Source organism: Homarus americanus, unplaced genomic scaffold (assembly GCF_018991925.1).
Source record: "Homarus americanus isolate GMGI-L3 unplaced genomic scaffold, GMGI_Hamer_2.0 scaffold24523, whole genome shotgun sequence".
Classification (NCBI taxonomy): domain Eukaryota; kingdom Metazoa; phylum Arthropoda; class Malacostraca; order Decapoda; family Nephropidae; genus Homarus; species Homarus americanus.
This window is the reverse complement of record NW_024744357.1, coordinates 4,442,867-4,463,770: the sequence shown is the minus strand read 5'-3', so window position 1 is coordinate 4,463,770 and position 20,904 is coordinate 4,442,867. Positions and strand designations below refer to the sequence as shown.

Here is a 20,904-nt window from a genome sequence, read left to right as displayed (position 1 = left end):
ATCTACTAGTAATACAGACACATGTGGGGGACACAGGCATCTACTAGTGATACAGATACATGTGGGGGACACAGGCACTTACTAGTAATACTGACACATATGCGGGACACAGATGCCTGGCTCCTGTGTCCGGGTGAGAGAAGCTTCTGAAGGGTGGTGTCGTGGTTCATGATGATGCATCGTGGTTATCTGGGTGGTAAAGATGGAGCGATAATCAGTAAGATACGTAACTAAACACTAACTGAATGGTAACACAGGTAGCTAAACACTAATTGAATGGTAACACAGGTAACTAAACACTAATTGAATAGTAACACAGGTAACTAAACACTAATTAAATGGTAACACAGGTAACTAAACACTAATTGAATGGTAACACACGTAACTAAACACTAATTGATGGTAACACAGGTAACTAAACACCAACACGTAACTAAACACAGATTGGATAATAACAGAAACACAACCTTGATGTTAACAGGATAAATAAGGTCATGTAACACAGAAGAGAACACGTACTTGACCCCTCACCAGGTGGTCAACTTGTTATTCAAATGAAACATGTTGCGCCTGTTGAGCCGTATGTCACAACAGAGGCTGGGGGCAGCAGCTACAGTGTCACCTGATAGTTTTATGTAGTGAGGGGTTACCGCCATACCAGGAGTGGAAGAAATGGTGTTCAATCCCCATATTCTCACTAACTCTCCTTGGCTCTCACTAACTCTCCTTGGCTCTCACTAACTCTCCTTGGCTCTCACTAACTCTCCTTGGCTCTCACTAACTCTTCCCTGACTCTCACTAACTCTCCTTGGCTCTCACTAACTCTCCCTGACTCTCACTAACTCTCCTTGGCTCTCACTAACTCTCCCTGGCTCTCACTAACTCTCCCTGACTCTCACTAACTCTCCCTGACTCTCACTAACTCTCCTTGGCTCTCCACCTAACTCTCCTTAGCGCTCACTAACTCTCCTTGGCTCTCACTAACTCTCATGTCTCACTAACTCTCCCCCTGACTCTCTACTTCTTGCTCTCCTTGCTCTCTAATGTTCCTGACTCTCACTAACTCTCCCTGACTCTCTTCTAACTCTCCCTAGCTCTCACCCCTAACTCTCCTTGGCTCTCCACTAACTCTTCCCTGACTCTCACTAACTCTCCTGACTCTCACTAACTCTCCCCTGACTCTCACTAACTCTCCCTGACTCTCCCAACTCTCCTGACTCTCACTAACTCTCCTTGGCTCTCACTAACTCTCCTTGGCTCTCACTAACTCCCTGGCTCTCACTAACTCTCCTGAAACTCTCCTAACTCTCCTTGGCTCTCACTAACTCTCCTTGGCTCTCACTAACTCTCCTTGGCTCTCACTAACCTCCTTAGCTCTACTTTGCTCTCCTTGGCTTTCTCCTGCTCTGTATTCTCTGCTCTCCTTGGCTCTCACTAACTCTCCCTGACTCTCACTAACTCTCCCTGACTCACTAACTCTCCTGGCTCTGCCTAACTCTCCTGGCTCTCACTAACTCTCCCTGACTCTCACTAGCTCCTCCTTGGCGCTCACTAACTCTCCTTGGCTCCTCACTAACTCTCCTGGCTCTCACTTCTGCTCTCCTGACTCTCCTGCTCTCCTTGGCTCTCACTAACTCTCCCTGGCTCTCACTAACTCTCCCTGACTCTCACTAACTCTCCCTGACTCTCACTAACTCTCCCTGACTCTCACTAACTCTCCTTGGCTCTCACTAACTCTCCCTGACTCTCACTAACTCCCCTTAACTCTCACTAACTCTTCCCTGACTCTCACTAACTCTTCCCTGACTCTCACTAACTCTCCCTGACTCTCACTAACTCTCCCTGGCTCTCACTCAAAAATGATCACCTCTTATGCACGTGTGTAATAATTATCATGATTTTCTAACACTGGAAATTATTCACCTGGTCAAAAGGAATTATTAAGGGACAAATTACATTCCAACTGTTAATGTAATTGGAAAAAAAATCAATTATCTTAAAACCTATTTACTATAATTAGGTACATTGGTTTCCTCTCCTAAGGGTCATTGAACCGAGCTGAAATAACACCTCCCACCTCTAGTTCACCCCCACTTGATGAACACCTGATAAACACCTGATGAACACCTGATGAACACCTGATAAACACCTGATAAACACCTGATGAACACCTGATGAACACCTGATGAACACCTGATGAACACCTGATAAACACCTGATAAACACCTGATAAACACCTGATTAACACCTGGAGAATCTACATCAAACAAATAAATAAATAAATCAACATAAAATTAATAAAAGTGTGAATAATATAATGGTAAAATCTTGATATAAAGTAACGAGGTGGGGTATTAATTTACCTATACAGAAACAGTTCTAAAAAATGTAAATAAAAATGATTAAACAAATAAACAAAGAGGAATATGATTGGACGAGACAGAGCCAAACAAACTCTTGTGTCGCTAAAATCAGGATCCATTGAAGCTCTGATCTTTGGGCCAAGGAACTCAAGGTGCTGTTAACCCCTTACACCGACCTCTCTCTGTCTGTCTGTCTGTCTCTCTGTCTGTCTGTCTGTCTGTGTCTCTGTCTGTCTCGGTGTGTGTGTGTGTGTGTGTGTGTGCTTGTTTGTCTGTGAGTGTTTTTTTTCTCTCTCTATGCCTGTGTGTGTGTGTGTGTGTGTGTTTGTGTGAGTGTGTGTGTGTGTGTGTGTGTGTGTGTGTGAGACTGTGCATATATGTCTAAGTGTGTCTGTCTCCGTCTATCTATGTGTGTGTAAGAAAACTAATGCATCAGTAATACTCAATTACCTGTGATTGATAACAAATAATATATAAAAAAATGTATTGCGTGTAAATCCATTAAAGGCGGCAGCAATTGTTCCGAGGAATGTAACACACACACGCACGCACACACACACACACACACATACACACGCAAAGGGCCGTCAGGACAGGGAGCTGCCTCAGCAAACAAAAGGCATGGGTGTACTACAAAGGAATGAAGAAAGAGGGGGTAGGGGAGGGAGCAGAGTGAGAAGGTGCTTGCCAGGCATAACTATCTGGAACACCTATAGACATGGGGGAGGAACCTCTTTCTCATGGTAGTGTTTACATTGGAGATCATTTACCATCTGAATATCCCAAAGGTCATAGCAGACCATTGACCAACCATCCATAGCAGACAAGACACACACCCTGATGCACCCTAACACACCCTGGCACATCCAGATACACCCTAGCACATCCAGACACACTCTGGCGTTCCCTAACACACCCTGATACACCTTAACACACCCTACCTCACCATAACACACCGCAACACACCATGACACATCCCAAAACACCCTGATACATCCTAACACACCCTGACACACCCTAACACACTCTAACACACCTTGACACACCCCGACACAGCTGATACACTGTCTGGAGTGAACATGTGTCGTTCACTTGTAAATAAAGGAAAATATGCCAAGTCTGGTCTGTATTTGCCTGTTATCGTCTCTCTTATGCGAATACTGCTGACCTGTGTGTGTGTGTTTGTGTGTGTGGTCGCTGCATGGAATGTCAGGACCCTTCTGGATACTGGCACAAATAATGAGCGACATGAAAGAAAAACTGCTCCTGCGGCAAAGGAGCTGTCTAGGTATAAGATCGACATAGCAGCCATGAGTGAGTCCCGGCTCCCAGACGAGGGTCGACTCACAGAATGGGGGTCTTGCTATACTTTCTTCTGGAAGGGAAGGCTTGCTAAGGAGAGAAACCACATTTAAGGAGTTGAATTTACCAATCGCCAATCCATCCTACATAAGCTAACTGAAATGCCTGTTGGGGGTCAACGAGCACATCATGACGCTCCGAATCCCACTGCATCACTCACGTCATGCCTTCTTCATCAGTGCATACGTCCCAACACTGGATGCAGAGGATGACATCAAGGAAGCCTTTTATGCCGACCTTGACAGAGTGCCAACCTTTGTCTCCAGAGAAGATAAGGTTGTGCTACTAGGTGACTTCAATGCCAGAGTTAGCAGACATGCTGAGATATGGCAGGCAACCATAGGGAGAAACGGAGTGGGCAAGTGTAATCCCAACGGCCTACTCCTCCTCAGGAAGTGTGCTGAACACAGCCTCACTATCACCAACACCTTGTTTAGGCAGGCAGACAGGTTCAAGGGTTCGTGGCAACACCCACGATCCAAACACTGGCATCTGATTGACTACATCATTGTCAGAGAAAGAGATCACTGAGATGTCCTCATCACCCGAGCCATGCGTGGCTCAGACCACTGCGACACAGATCATCGGCTCGTCAGAGCCAAACTCTCCCTTCATGTCGCCCAGAATGGCGAAGGCAACAAGCCTCCACAAGAGGTTTTAACACTAAGTGACTGGAGGATCCAACGGTAGCACATGCCTTCAGAGAGCAGCTCGAGGATGGGCTGATAAACAACCCAACAACAAACAACCTAAATGGGGTCCCCTCAATGATATCATCACAAAAATCTGCAATGAGACCCTCGGCCAGATCGAAAGACAACACCAGGATTGATTTGATGAAAATAACCAGGAAATCGACTAGCAGAACAACCCTCAGTCTCAGACCAAAGCTGATACCATCCGCCAGAAGTAAGCGATAGTCCAGAGCGAATTTGCCAATCTAAAGAACGAATGGTGGAAAAATAAAGCTTGTGAAACGCAAAAATGTGCCCATCAATACAAGATGTGTGAATTTTTAAATTCCACTAAAACACATATGGCCTAACTACTCATGGCGCGGCCCCCCTCCACTCATCCGACGGTAACACCCTAATTAAGAAGAAGGTATCCGTCGCACTGGACAGAGCACTACCATTCGCTGCTCAACTGAAACACCGATGTGGAGGTCTTGACTACCCAGCAGGTCCCTCAGCATCCAGAGCTGACCCACCTCAGCTATCCTCCATCCCGGGATGACTTAGCTACTGCCATCCAGCAGATGAAAAATAACAAAGCCACAGGGCCTGATGAAATCCCAGCCGAGGTGTATAAAGCAGAATGACCTCTGCTTACCAACCGTCTACACACACACACACACACACACACACACACACCTGAATTAAACCCAGTTGGTCACACAAGCACACTCCTTCAGATCCTCAACACAGACTCGTCGTGGAGGTCCTTTGATCTGCGTGAGCAATTCATCTCCGTAGTGTGAACTGTTCTCCGTTAAACTCCACTTCCCTTCACTTGGATGGAGATAAAATAGGAGTGTTACTTGGAGATTTAAGTCATATATGCTGCGTTTAACACTGGCGAGTCTCCGTGACTATAGTCCTTTACTCTAAGACTGTATATATTACGTGTTATCATTTCTCACTAACACCATAAACTGTAATATATTCTATGCTTATAAAACCACAGCTTAATAAGGTACTGTGAGTTATGAATACATTAGTAATCTGTAATAGTCCGGTATATGTACTGTACAGTCATCAAAAAAACTATCTCTACTTGGGTTGATTAATGAATTTCAGAATGAACACTGCGACTCCTGTTGTCTCGGTAGGGTTGTCAAAATCCTTCGTCTGTTGTGTCATATTTTTCAACACAATTTTGTATAGATATTTTTTTGAGTGACTGTTGTTACGAGTTGGGGATTTAGAATATAGTTATACGTCTACCCAGATCCCAACAGGTAACAACAATAAAAAAAACAAAGACAATCGGACTATAAAAGGGTAGACAAAGGATGCGAGTTTTCGTTGTATATAATAGAGTACCATAAATCCCTTAACAAAATATTCAGCTTATAAATTACCCTTAACCAAACTTAACCTAAACATTAACAGTATATACATATTAATAAACATAAAACAATCTCGAAGCAAGTGGACGTGGGGAAATTAATACAAGATAATAGTACTTAAGTGAGGAGCTGAGATGGCTGACGAGTAAGGCTGAGTATTGTAGAAGACGGTAGGTAGTCACTGCACGTAGGTTTAGAGGATAGATGATCCTGTGGTCACTTCCCAGAGCCAAGTGCCTCTCCTCGAATTGGAGCTGACAAAGAAGACTTTGAGGAGGTGACGCAACCAGGATATGGAGAAGGGAAACCTCGGAGTGGTAACTAAGACGAGTCATACTCGTGTCTCGTCCCTAGATGGCGTTGCTCGTGGTGCTGGGTAGGTAGATCAGGACAATAGATGGCGTGCTTCGTAGTGCTGGGTGGAGGGTTCGTAACACTGTACAATGAGTTAGTATTGTACATACACAGTAAAACACCAACATTTCCGGGCTATGTAGTAACTCAGCCAAGCCTTTCTCAAGTTACGTCGTGTCCTGTGAGTACTCTGTCAACAAACTTCGCCTCATCGACCAATCATATACCCGGGCCACTGTAAACAACAGGTGAATGGCCATACAGCGTCGTTAATTACTTGTTGTGCACCTGAGAAACATTTAGTAGGGTTTTATAATTACTTTCCTCATCTTGTGACCGACACTGTATTCAATCTCCTTTATTCTCCACAACTAAACTGTAAACATTGGATACGAACCAATGACCATAAAGGCAGGAATCGAACGCTGTATCCACTTGTTCACCACACACAATGTTTTCTATTCGTGTGTCAAGACCAACATTATGATAATTTTTTACTTATTCTCCTGTTTTATTTATTTATTGTTCCTGGGTAGTTCTCTTTAGTTTTAATACATAAAAATTATATGTGTGTTACTTAATCTGTTCCGAAGAAGAAATATTTTTTATTGGTATTTTGTAATTCATTTTCCTCTCATACTGGGATAAATACATTTCCATATTCTCTTCACTATAACATTCCATCTCGTAACCTTCATCTCCTTTCCTTCTCGTTTCCCTTCAGTATCCGTCATTTCTCTGATCTAAATATTTCCTCACAGTCCACCAATACCTGTACCACACATGTCCAATATCAGGGTTAATACTCCCAGCCTCCTGCCCATTCCTCCGTCGCTTGTTCGTTTTATGGTGCCGGAGATGTGGGCCGTTTCCTCGCGCTTGACGAGTGAGGAACGGTGCTGTGCTTGGCCAGTTCCAGAGCCTCTTTGACAATCCTATTTCTCGGCTGATTCGACAAGTGGACTCCAGATTTAACAAGTCCCAGTCCTGAACTAACTTATCTTTAACTTAACCTCATGGTACTAGGGTTAATTCCTGCCAGACACCATTCCTAATTGATGCCATTGCTAATAGGTTAGAATAGGTTGTATAATAGGGTATAATTAATCTCAATTTTTTTTTAGTTGTAATGCTTCACTCTTGATCACTATTCACGCCACCAGGTACTGCTTCAGCTGGGATTCTATCTGACTCCTTCAGACACTAGGAGACTCTCACACTTGTTTAACTTTAGTCAGAAGCATAACCTGTACAACTCTGTGACATATACCCAGTGAGTCAGTGAGGGAGTCAGTGAGGAAGTCAGTGAGTCAGTCTCAAGATTATGTCTCTTCCTCTCTGACTTATTTCTTATTTTTTCCTTTTTTTTATATTATCCTATTGACATCATCTCTCTCTTCTACGATGTGAGCCTCAACTCGAATCATAGTCAATACTCCAGTAAGTGTGAGGTAAGAGTCCTGTCTAGTATATACATTATGTAACACCTGAGAAACAGAACCTATCACATCCCCCCCCCCCTCCCAAAAAAAAAACATCACCAAGGATATTAACTCTCCTTCGTCAAGTATAGGAATTAATAAAGAATCTGTGATAAAACAAAAAACGTAGTTACTAAAACACAAAAACTACAATAACTTTATATTTCTCCAAAAACATTCCTTCACTCCTCACCTGCCAGTGTTTGTTGTACAATATCTGACAAACTTAATCCAAAAATATACTTTGATTCATATACAAGCTGAGAGTTACGAGGTGTTCTCTGTATGTTGCTTTATTAAGGGTCAAAACTGTTCACTCTACCTCCTATTAGTAGTGTGCTGAAGGCTTAACAGAGTGTGATAGACATTGTAGTGGTTATTAAACAGGGGGACTCAGAGGTGTGTCAAGGGTGAATGATAATATTGTGTCATTTTGAGTGTAGGGCTGGGTGTAGGGGTGGTGTAGAGGGGTGTAAGGGTGGTGTAGAGGGGTGTAAGGGTGGTGTACGGGTGGTGTAGGGGTGGTGTAGGGCTGGGTGTAGGGGTGGTGTAGGGAAGGTGTAGAGGGTGTAGAGGAGGGTGTAGAGGTGGGTGTAGGGATGGTGTAGGGAAGGTGTAGAGAGCTGTAGGGGTGGTGTAAGGAAGGTGTAGAGGGGTGTAGGGGTGGTGTAGGGAAGGTGTAGAGGGGTGTAGGAGAGGTGTAGGGGGTGTAGAGAGGTGTAGTTTAGGGTGTTTTGGAAGAGGGGATGGTTGTGTTAGGGAGGTAGCGTGGTTGGGGAAAATATGCGTAGGTTGCCTTGAGTCTCAGTTAAGGAAGGAGACTTTTGTTAATTAAGACGATGACAGTGTTAAGTTACTGTTGAGTTTTACCAGCTTAGGGACTCAACCCTGCCAACACTCTTCTGCCAACATCCTGCCAACACTCTTCTGCCATCACTCTTCTGTTAACATCCTGCTAACACTCTTCTGTTAACATCCTGCCAACACTCTTCTGCCAACACTCTTCTGTTAACATCCTGCTAACACTCTTCTGCCAACACTCTTCTGCCAACACTCTTCTGCCAACATCCTGCCAACACTCTTCTGCCAACACTCTTCTGCCAACATCCTGCTAACACTCTTCTGCCATCACTCTTCTGCCAACATTCTTCTGTTAACATCCTGCCAACAAGTGCCACCCACATCTTGCCAACACCTTGCTGCCAATATCCAGCCAAGAAACCGCTGCTAGCATCGTGTCAACACTTTGCCAACACCTTAATGCCACCGTACTAACAACATCGTATATCCATCCTACTGCTATCCTGACACCACCCAACCTTTATTCTGCCAACGCCCCGAGACAACACTGCTGCTTTCCTATTTTCACCCCTCCACCATCATGTTGTCACTATGCCACCACCATGTTGGCAGTCTGCTACCATGATTGTCACTCTACCACCAACCTGCCACCACCATGTTGGCATTCTGGTACCATCACGTTGTCACTCTGCCATCACTCTGCCACCATTATGTTGTCACTATGCCACCACTGTCACCATCATGATGTCACTACACCACCATCTTGCCGACACTGTTCCTGTGATAGTGACAAAATGTCTCCACTGAATATCCTCCTTGATAAACATTCATCTTATTGACCCCTTCATTTAATGTGACCTTTACCGTAAAACACTTTGTTGACCTTATTATTTCTTGAGGGAGTTGCTGTCACGGAGATACGCCACGTCACTTGATCACTGCTGTCATGGATCAAGGACTTACTCACTATCAAGAACACGTACTAACAAGACTTACTGAACCCACAGTATGAATTAGTCTTCGTGTACAGTAACCAAAATGTGAAAAAAAATATATATAACTTAATCATTTGCCAAAGGAATATTACATGACCAACCATCATCGCTCTTATGAAGTTCGTGGGAAACACTCTCTTTGACTGAATCCAAGTTTATGTAAATTATAACTTGAAGGATGATGGCAGGTTCCCCTATTTTGCATATTGATGAAACTGAGTCTTTAAAACCAGTGAATATTAACAACATCATTATATTCCTTAATGATCCAAGACTTAGCCTCATAGACTCATCTGTGTGATCCTGTAAGCTTCCTCACTCTCTTGTTAAAGACCCTGGGTGTAAGGGAGTACCGGTGTTTTGTATAATTTTCTTAACACAGATATATTCCTATTAATGATATAAATTCAAAGGTTCAGAGAGGTTCACCCTGACAAAGGTTCAGAGAGGTTCACCCTGACAAAGGTTCAGAGAGGTTCACCCTGACAAAGGTTCAGAGAGGTTCACCCTGACAAAGGTTCAGAGAGGTTCACCCTGACAAAGGTTCAGAGAGGTTCACCCTGACAAAGGTTCAGAGAGGTTCACCCTGACAAAGGTTCAGAGAGGTTCACCCTGACAAAGGTTCAGAGAGGTTCACCCGGACAAAGGTTCAGAGAGGTTCACCCTGACAAAGGTTCAGAGAGGTTCACCCTGACAAAGGTTCAGAGAGGTTCACCCTGACAAAGGTTCAGAGAGGTTCACCCTGATTCACATCAAGAAGAATATACACAATCTCCCTGGTGCTCTGGTGGAGGAGGACCTCCGTTATGTTCCTTCGGTACGCCGTGTTTGGGTCCTCCCTCACCTGGTTCCCCACACACCAGGTCCTGTTTATGAGAGGAACCATCAGTAGATACTTGACACAATATATCTATTTTGTTCACCACTAGGTAACTTTATCATAGCTTCTCTACTATATTTTGTCCTACAATATATATTATCTTCAATGAAAGTTGAATTATCTTTATTTAATAATATAAAGTCAATACAGACATTTTTTGTCTGTTTGTATATTTATTGGTTAGCATAAAGAAACATAATTGTTGCTTAAGACTCAAGTTGGTAATTCAGTGTGAGAGAAGCCTGTATGAAGGTGAGTCAGGGTGAAGGATTCAGCTGCTGCTTCTGTTCCTGGAGGAGATATGATAGAGCTTCGGTTGTCTTTATCCCTGAGAGCTCTTCCTTCTCCCGGAGGCAACAATGTAGTTATGCCCAGTGGAGGTCTTGTGGCCTCTTTTCCCTTGAGGTAACACCTTCAGTAGGCTAGAGGTCACAGGTGGTCAAGTCTAGATCTTGGGAGATGTTGAAGAATGTTGTTATAGTTCGTACAGGTGATACATTCATCACGTTCTGTCTCGTGACGTCACTATTGTTCTCTGGTGTGAACGATGGCTGCAGCATCGGGTAACACGTGGCGAGACAGGTACAACATCGACCAATCAGGAGACTCAAGATCACCTTAACAGTACTCTTTGAAGATGATTGGATCAAGGTCGACCAGGTACTCCCCGTCAGAGCAGGTCGTGCGTTTACTGATGAGGTTGAGGAAGGTGGAGTTCAGTATGACCCAAGCGATGTCGCACCCACATATAAGAGGGTTATCTTTGAGAGAGAAGAATCAGTTTAAGCGGAAACTTAGACACTCACTCGTACACAGACACTCACTCGTACACAGGCACTTACTAGTACACAGACACTCACTCGTACACAGACACTCACTCGTACACAGACACTCACTCGTATACAGACACTCACTCGTACACAGACACTCACTCGTACACAGACACTCACTCGTATACAGACACTCACTCGTATACAGACACTCACTCGTACACAGACACTCACTCGTACACAGACACTCACTCGTATACAGACACTCACTCGTATACAGACACTCACACGGACACTCACTCGTATACAGGCACTCACTCGTATACAGGCACTTACTCGTACACAGACACTCACTCGTATACAGACACTCACTCGTACACAGACACTCACTCGTATACAGACACTCACTCGTATACAGACACTCACTCGTACACGGACACTCACTCGTATACAGACACTCACTCGTACACAGACACTCACTCGTACACAGACACTCACTCGTACACAGACACTCACTCGTACACAGACACTCACTCGTACACAGACACTCACTCGTACACAGACACTCACTCGTACACGTTAATGCTCATAAACAAGTTATCTTCGCACATGAGTGTTGGGTGTGTAGGAACATGAGAAAGAGCCCTTAACTCACCTTCAAGATCCAGGGAGACGACACCTTTCTCTAGCAGCGGCCGCCATACCTCCTCCTCCACAAACTGCAGTTGGTTGCTTCGTAATGTTATGGTTGTATTTGAAGTGAGACCTGTAGAGACACCACACCTGAGTGAGTTATCCATTTCTACATGAACGGATACATCAGCGTTATACTGTAGTAGCTTTCTAAACATTCACACATAAAACGTCAACATCTTCCCAGTTCCCAAAATAGGTTGAAATGCTTCCACGTTTTACTCTCTCACTTTATAAGGACATAATTATGAGACTTTAATCTTGTTCCAGGTGAAGTATTGGTCACTGTGTTGCACCTTGCACGACCAACAGCCATAACGTCATATATTTGTATACTGCTGGTCATTAACTGTTAGTTTTTGATTCATTGCAGTAATTATAGCTTAATTTTACTCACATATTTACAAGAATACTTTACGATCTGCTACAAAGAATTATGTTATTCACATCTTGGTAAATCTTCACATGAACCATTATCATAACCCAGTGTCTTGCCCAAGCTTATCCTGACTATAATATATTCACTGGCATACTACGTAAAGCACAAGAAAAAAATATACCATACAGAAAAATTAGGTCAAATAAGAATGAGCCAAGGTGGATGATGAGAAAACTTAAACATGACATAGGAATAAAGAAAGGAATTTATAAGAAATTAAAGGGAGGGGAGGAGCAGCTCAGAAATAGGTATAATGAACTATCTAGGAATGTTAAGAAAAATGTAAGGAAGGCAAAGAGGGACTACGAAATCAGGATAGCAAGAGAATCCAAGGCGAATCCCAAGGGAGTTTTTCAGGTATATAGGACAAAGGTCAAGGACAAAGTTGGGCCTTTAAAGTCAGGGAGGGGAGAAGTGATCAATGATAGTGAGAAAATGAGCAAAGCATTGAACAGCTACTTCTTATCAGTTTTCACAGAAGAAATTCACGAGGAAATGCCAGAGGGGAACTGATATTTAGGGGAAATGAAGAAGAGAAATTAAAGAATAACACTATAAAAAAGAGGATGTTCTTAAGAAGATAAATAAATTAAAGAAGACAGAATCCCCAGGGCCGGATGAAATTTTCCCTCGAGTTTTGAAAGAGTGTAAGGAACAGATTAGCGGACCCCTCATAAATTTATTTACAAAATCATTAGACACGGGAGTTGTGCCAGACTTGTGGAAACAGGCAAATGTAGTACCCATATTCAAAAAGGGTGACAGAGCATCAGCGTCAAATTACCGGCCGATCAGTTTGACGTCAGTAGTGGGGAAATTTCTTGAATCAATTATAGCAAATAGCATCCGATCGCATTTAGAGAAAAACAAATTAATCTACGACTCTCAACATGGATTTACAAAGGGAAAATCTTGTCAAACAAATCTGCTGACGTATTTTTAGGAAAGTCTTCGAGGGAGTAGATAATGACGAAAATTACGATGTTATTTACTTAGACTTTAGCAAAGCATTTGACAGAGTACAGCATCAGAAGCTTCTCAGAAAAGTTAAGGCTCAGCTCATGGTATCGAGGGGAAAGTTTTAAATTGGATAAAATCAATGCTCACCGATAGAACACAGAAGGTCAGCGTAGATGTTGTTAAATCTGAGTGGGGCTGTGTAACCAGTGGGGTTCCCCAGGGGTCAGTACTGGGCCCACTCTTGTTCATAATCTACATAAACGATCTAGATACTGGGATCAGCAGTGACATAAGCAAGTTTGCGGATGACACCAAAATAGGGCGGCAGATTAATTCAGGGCAGGATGCAAATGCACTACAGGAGGATTTAAATAAACTGCAGGAGTGGCCAGAAAAATGGCAAATGAAATTCAACACCAGCAAGTGCAGCGTATTTAATATTAAAAAAACAAATACTGTCAATGTATACAGTCTTGACAACATCAACCTAGAGAAGTCGACTTGTGAAAGAGACTTAGGGGTACTTGTAAGCCCGGACCTACGGCCTAGAAAACAGTGCGTTGATGTTCGAAATAAGGCAAACAGAGTATTAAGTTTTATATCTAGAAGTGTAAGTAATAAGAGTGCGAAGGTCATATTGCAACTATATCTTGCGCTAGTCAGGCCGCACCTCGATTATGCGGTTCAGTTCGGGTGCCCTTATTATAGAATGGATATCAATTCACTGGAGTCGGTGAATCGAAGAATGACGAAAATGATTCCGGGACTTAAAAACCTTCCATATCAAGATAGATTAAAGAAACTAAACTTGCATTCCCTAGAAAGACGAAGAGTGCGGGGAGATATGATAGAAGTATTTAAGCGGGTGAAAGGAATCAATAAAGGAGATATAGATAAAGTTCTTATAATATCCGAGCAGATAGGACTCGTAGCAACGGATTTAAGTTGGATAAGTTTAGGTTTAGGAGGGAGATAGGAAGAAACTGGTTCACAAATAGGGTGGTGGACGAGTGGAACAAGCTTAGCAACTTTGTAGTAAGTGCGGGAATGCTGGAAAGTTTCAAAATGAGGCTAGATAGATTCATGGATGATAGAGAGTGGTAGTAACTCTCGACAGGAGCTGCCATGCACAGGTCAACCAGCCTATTGCAGACTCCTTATTTTCTTATGTTCTTATGACTAAACCTGATATAACCTCATGTTGTGTTGCTGCTCTTATGAAGGAAGTGTAAGGTTGAGTTAGCGGCTCTGGTAAAAGTTACATACCGCAAAAGAGAATCAATTAACAGTGAGAAATTACCTGAAGATGCCAGACTCGTTAACAACCAGGATAACCACACCCATAGTTAACGACTTGTGTTATCCAGTGACTTGGTTATCGCAGGAAGGCAGAACATCTCGCCAAGGAAACTGAATAACTTCCAAAGCAAGACCCACGCCATTGTTCAAACAGAGTCAATTGGAACAAAGAAACTTCCAGGAATATTAACCTCTCCTTAGAATCGAACCCATGACCTCTGGTTTACAAGGAGGAGTATATTGAGGTCGGCATCTTAAGCACAAAGGTGATTGTATCTTACCTGAGAAAGCGTTGACGGCCACACTGGAGATAGAGTTGTTGACAAGATTCAAGTGGACAGAGGTACTGGTGGACACAATCTCTAAGGCGCCCTCGGGTACATGATGCAGCTGGTTATACCCTAGCCACAACCCCTCCAAGGCTGGCAGGTCTGAGTATGTACCTGAGGAACAGTAATGCATATAGTGTATTATCACGATAAAGAACTGGTGTGTGTGTGTGTGTGTTAGGAATGTTTATTAATAACAACAACAACACTACTACTACTACTACTACTATTTATTTTTTTAACGTGGCCTCCAGCCTCCCCCAATAGTCATACCTTCGCCGCCATTTTATTACCTTAAAATTAAATATCCTTATACATAAGTAGCTACCCTAGCTGTGTTGAGTTAGTTGAGCCGCAGATCTATGCGGCATTCAGTGACTGTTGCCTCATAGTCAATATCTGCAGCTGTTGTCGACTTTGGTGCCGAAGATCTCGTTCCCCTGAGGTAGAGCAATGCAGACCTAGTGCGGCCATTGCCTTCTTGCAAGGGCGGCGGTAGCGTTGCAGAGATCACTTGCTGCGGCACCAAACTTGTTATTGGTGAGGATGACTCTCCAACCATCTGCATCCAGGCCTGAAGGGCCAGCTCCTCCCCGAGTCTTCAGTGCCTTTTACCACACCATCCCTCCTGTAATTTTCTCGAACATGACAGCGTTTGGTGGGATATAGTCACCCTGGAACCTGATGCCTTCCTCTTCACTTGCAGGGGGATGTTTTTCCTTCAGTTGTTGTAATGTCTCTCTGTTTATTGGCAGAACACCACCGAAAGATTCCTCTGTGAGAGATCTTACCACCGAGAACACCTTTCCCACCCACATCTTGTTACCAAACTTTCTGGCAACATCATCAGTGTTTTGTTTTCCGTCTCCTATTAATTTTAGTCTCTCCTGCAGTGTTCTTACTTCAAGGAGGAGATCATCAAGGGCCCCTTTTCTGCCACAATGTTTATCTCCTTTTCATTGCTGCCACGTTTTCTTTGCACTTAAACCTTGCGTGTGTCCTCTGACAGAATAGATGGGGTATTATGGCCAGTAGTTGAAGAGCTAATGGGGCCAGGGAGGAGTCGTGAGTGTAATTGATTATGAGGCGAGTCATCTCCCGGATCTTTTGTTTGGTGGCCGCGCACTTGGGTGGTTCGCAGAGGTTAGTTGGCGACCACCTGACCACTTCTGAGTAGGCTTGTTTGACCCACTTCTCCACATCGTCCCCCGACAAGCCTTTCCAATTTGTTGACTGTATGTCATTCACCTCATGAACAGTGTTTTCCGACTGAGTGGGTTCACTACTATCGTCTGACATGTCGTCATCAGGTGAGGATCTCTGCCGTATGGATTTTGACAGCTGGTCCCTTTCCCACAACCCACACATCGTGTGTTACTTCTCACACAAATACAGGTTGTGCATTTCTGATTCCAGCCTGAGCAGTGACAAACACATTTCCCAGCCATGATGTCGTCCTGGGAAGGGGAGAGCAGTGGGAGAGGTCGATGATTGTGGGGAGGGGAGGGTAAGTTTGGTGTGCTGGCCGACGGGGCCGGGCGGGGCAGGCGCGGGCTGGGCACGGAGCGACCGTTACCACCCTTGACCTGCTCGGGCTACAAGCCAGGGCCTACGTGGCACTAAGCAACACCAGCGCCACCTGCTATACAGTCGACGGCTCTCCAATAACTATCACCAATATCCACTCAGGAGGCCCACAGGTGGATGACACAGTGATCACTTCACCCACTCCGGACACACAACTAATAATTCCTGTAGTTCTGGCTGGCTGTCCCTGTTAAGACCCCGGTTTTTGACGAAAAACCCGGAGCTATCACGACCCCCATCCTCCCTCCACAACACTACTATTACTATTACTACTACTACTATTACTACTACTGCTACTACTACTACTACTAATAATAATAATTAACGGTCCACTGAAAGAACATGGCAGCCGGAAGGCTGAAAATATACAGTTACATAATTGGGGAATGGGTCACTTAATTTACAAATAATATACAAGTAACATAAGTGATACAAATATGATATATAATAACTAGGTGGGGAGAAGGTCAAACTACAGGGTATTTCAACATAGTGACAGTGCAGAAATAAATTTAAGATTGGCTGGGAGTGAATACACTGGTTAATTACGAGTTGTTGATAATTTTTACAATGGTTGGGACTGGGTTGTTTTTATAGCGATCAGTACGTGCTTGAATGGGCTGGATGCGGTAGTGCTGTCGAACAGGAATTAGTGGACGAGGGATCTTGGGTGGTAGTAGGAGCCGGTGTCGAGGATGGTGCAGAACTTTCTCACCAAATTTGCAGATGAGGTCGTGGTGATGGTCAGAGAGAGCCGAGAGGGTCAGTGTGTTGAGCGCTTCTTGATATGTGGAGTAGGAAGGGGAGAGAATAATCTTGCATGCCCTCTTCTGCAATTTTTCTAGGTGTTTCCGTTGTTTGGTATTTAAGTAGGAAGACCAGGTAGATGAAACATAAGTAAGCTTGGGAAATCTGAATGTTGAGTAAGCACTGAGAAGCTCGGGCGCGAGAACTGTGAGGGACTTGAGACGATTGAGGAGGTGGAGACAACAACTGGAGAATTTGACAATATCACTGACGTGTGATTTCCAATTTAGTTTGTTATCTATAGATACTCCGAGGAGCTTGGTGCAGTCCACAACCTGGAGTGTGTTGGGGCCAAAAATAATGGCACTGGGACAAGGTCAAAGGAGAGGTTGATGTGCATAACCATGGTCTTGGGTGGCACGCAAGGGGGGTGTAAAGCGTCTAGTGTGGCAGCATTATGTTAGTGTTAAAGTGCAGGCACTGCTTACTCCCTCTTGCTTTCAGCTACCGCCGCTGGCTTGCACGCGTGGTGGACAGGGTAGCAGTCTTGAGTAAGTCTTTTTGAAGTCTTCTGTGACGACTCTCTCCACTCCTCACTCTATCATCATAACAACTTGCTCTAGCTTGACACCAGGAGAAGAAACGGCTTCATGAAGCTACTCTAAGGAGGAAAACTTTACTAAGCCAGTGGCCTCAGCTAACTTGCCCAGCAGTAATTCTCGGGAGGATAATTTCAAAGCTTTCAAATCAATAGGAACAGTTTCACGCACTCTGAATTCAAGGAAATATCCAGTTCAGGTTGTCAGAGACACTGCGTCAGCATAAACTGTAATCGTGAGGAAGGCATTTACAGACATTCATAAGTGTTTCACAGGGGAAAGGTCTGACATCCACAATTATTGTCTATTTATCAAAAATTTATCTAGAGTTTGATCTTGTACAAGGTATAGTGACTGTGGGTATAACAGATTCAGCATTGCTAATACCTGATGCAATCCTCCTCCTGGGAAATGACTTGGTGGCAATTTGGTTGTTCCCAGATTGAAGGTTGACAACTCTCCCTTTCCACAAAACAATACTGTAGAAGTTGAGAAAGAGCAGCCATATTTGTTTCCTATATGTGATGTTACTAGGTCTGAAGCCAGGCTAGACATGAGTGATGAGATAGATGATCCTCCACAACTACCTACTACCACACAGACTGGTTCTGGGGACCTTGGTGGTAACGCTGCAATGCCTGCAGTATCTCAGAACCAGGATGGTGATTTACTCACTCAACTCATAACTCCTGAAAAATTGATTGAAGCACAAAAGACTGACCCAACACTGACTAAAATTCATAACGAAGCTGTTGATGAGGAGATAGAGAAAACCTCTTCTCTCTACTACAAGGACGGTATTCTGCTTGGGTTCTATAGACCAACTAATCTGTCGATTGACGACACTTGGGCTGAGACCCATCAGGTAGTATTGGTGGACACCTCGGCATTAATAAGACCTACCACAAATTGTTGCAGGATTTTTATTGGCCTGGAATGAAGAGGGACGTTACAGAGTTCATAAACTCTTGCCACATTTGCCAAATAACAGGAAAGCCTTGTCAGCCAATTCCCTCTAACTTTATAACCCATTCAAGTTCCCTCAGAACCTTTTCGGAAAAAACTAAGAAAGGCAATTTCATCACAAGTCTAACGTCAAACTTCTCGTAAGGGATAAAATTGTTAGAAGCGTTGCAAATGTTACTTGTTTCATAATTAACTAACAATATCAATATATAGTCCTCTTATACACCACTGAACAAGTACTGTACCTGGTACTATATCCGGCATTTCAATGCTGTTTAGGTCGATCATAATCAGTGCAGGCGCGCCCTTAAACGCCGACACGGGCACCGACCCAAAAGGATTGTGACTAAGGTATAGACGCTCCAGTGTGTCTGATATGAGAGGTGGAAATGAGAGTATTACGTTGTCATAAAGTGAGAGAATTTTAAGGTTTGTAAATGACGAGAGTTCGCCCCAAGGGAACTCTTCAATCTCGTTATGCTCAAAGGTCATCTCAGTGACCGTTTTATAGCTGCCTGCGAGCGCCTCTGTCTCTATCACCTCCAGAGAGGAGTAAGTTATGAAGAACCTCTGGAAGGTGGCGTTGCCCAGCGATCCCCGCCTCAGTACCTTCAGGTTGTTATTTTTTGAAATATGGAACGTATTGAAGGTGTTGAAGGGGAAAGAGGAGGACATGATTTTGGCCAGCTGGTCCTCACTCTCCACATCAGAGCAGTCGATAACCATGGAGTAATCGTCTCCGTGGATCACAATACACCTGCAGGGCGCGATGACATCCTCGTCGGGACAGGGACGGTTCAGTGTTGTGTAGTCATTATATTCTCTTTCTCTATCGCTAAATTCTTCTCTCTCTTGACCTAACTTCTCTTTTTCTGTGACGTCATCAACCACTGCTTTGCCCTGTGCCCTTCCTACACAGCAGCTGGACACCGCCAGTACACAGAGCAGAGCGTAGAGAGGCAGGGGCGACATGTTGTAGCAACACTGACACGACTCACTGTGATTACTGCCAACACTGATACTTGCCGCACCTTTATAGTGTGTGTGTGTGTGTGTGTGTGTGAGGTAGTTTGTTATTATTTTATCTGTTGTTTATACTTTCTTGTTCCATAACTTTTTATTGATCCATTTGTCGTGTGAGTTAGTGAAGTGTATTAAGCCTTTATTGATATATTAATTGTCAAAAAACAAAAACAAAAAATCCACATTTGAGATTATAAGAGAAAAAATATATAATACAGATGGTGGAGATGTAATAAAATTTTCTCTTTAATATGAATAACAAACCTCGACTCTACGACCTGGAAATAATTAAAAAAATGCACGGGACTTTTGGATGACAGCAGCGAGTTTCTTACATTAACGGGTTGCCAAGCAGGTCCACAGTCCTTAAAGTTCTTGATTATCATTAACTTTGTACTGCAACTGGTGCACACTGAACATATACATAAGATAAGATAAAGACTCAATTAAATGTTGATGTTATTTTCAGATGTTATATTCTTGTTTAAGCGAAGTCAAGTTGGTAATTAGTTACAGTCTTTCATTGATCGACCCATGACAAGTGGATTTGAAGATTCGTTATTTGTAGCCCGAAATGTTAGAGAAATATAGAAAGTTATCGCAACCTCTGTTACCCTTCCACCTAGCGACGAAAAAAATCATTGTGTGAACCTTTGAGAATCTAAACTTGGGATTTTAGTCTATCGTCACTTTTATTTGCATACCGCCAGACGATTTTATTCAGCTGAGAGGGGAGCCGGTACAGAAGGCCCGTCTATGTTATGCATCAGAACATACACTGTAACACCATACTCAAATATCTTATTTATTTACTATAAAACAATTATGTGAGTATAATCTAGGGAACACCTGAAGATTAGCTCCGAGTTTATTTCACCTTAAGATTAACCATCCTGACACTAACCTAACCCAACTCAATCTAACCGAAGATAATAATAATAATAATAATGATAATAATAATAATAATAGTAGTAATAATTAACGGTTTATTGAAAAAGTTCTGCAGTCCGAAGGCTGAAAATATACATTGGACATAAATGACTTATTACATACATTGGCATTGGGAGAGTTAACAAAAGCCTTCATTAGAGAAAGGAGGTCACGTAGGTCATGAGCGCTGAGGCGTTGAACAGCAAACACCGAGTGTAGTATTTCTCTCACAGATGGTGTTATGAGGGCCTCACG

At 43.4% G+C, this 20,904-nt stretch overlaps 1 protein-coding gene across 1 annotated transcript; it reads right to left on the bottom strand.

Moving 5' to 3' along the window:
• Positions 1-10,413: 10,413 nt before the first annotated feature.
• Positions 10,414-19,696, bottom strand: LOC121877827 (oplophorus-luciferin 2-monooxygenase non-catalytic subunit-like). Its single transcript, XM_042383712.1, has 4 exons — positions 18,942-19,696; positions 14,750-14,911; positions 11,733-11,843; positions 10,414-11,068 (listed from the first exon to the last, which is right to left on the bottom strand). The coding sequence occupies exons 1-4, from the start codon at positions 19,666-19,668 to the stop codon at positions 10,926-10,928; spliced, it is 1,143 nt and encodes a 380-aa protein (XP_042239646.1). The 5' UTR covers positions 19,669-19,696; the 3' UTR covers positions 10,414-10,925.
• Between the last annotated feature and the right edge of the window lie 1,208 nt (positions 19,697-20,904).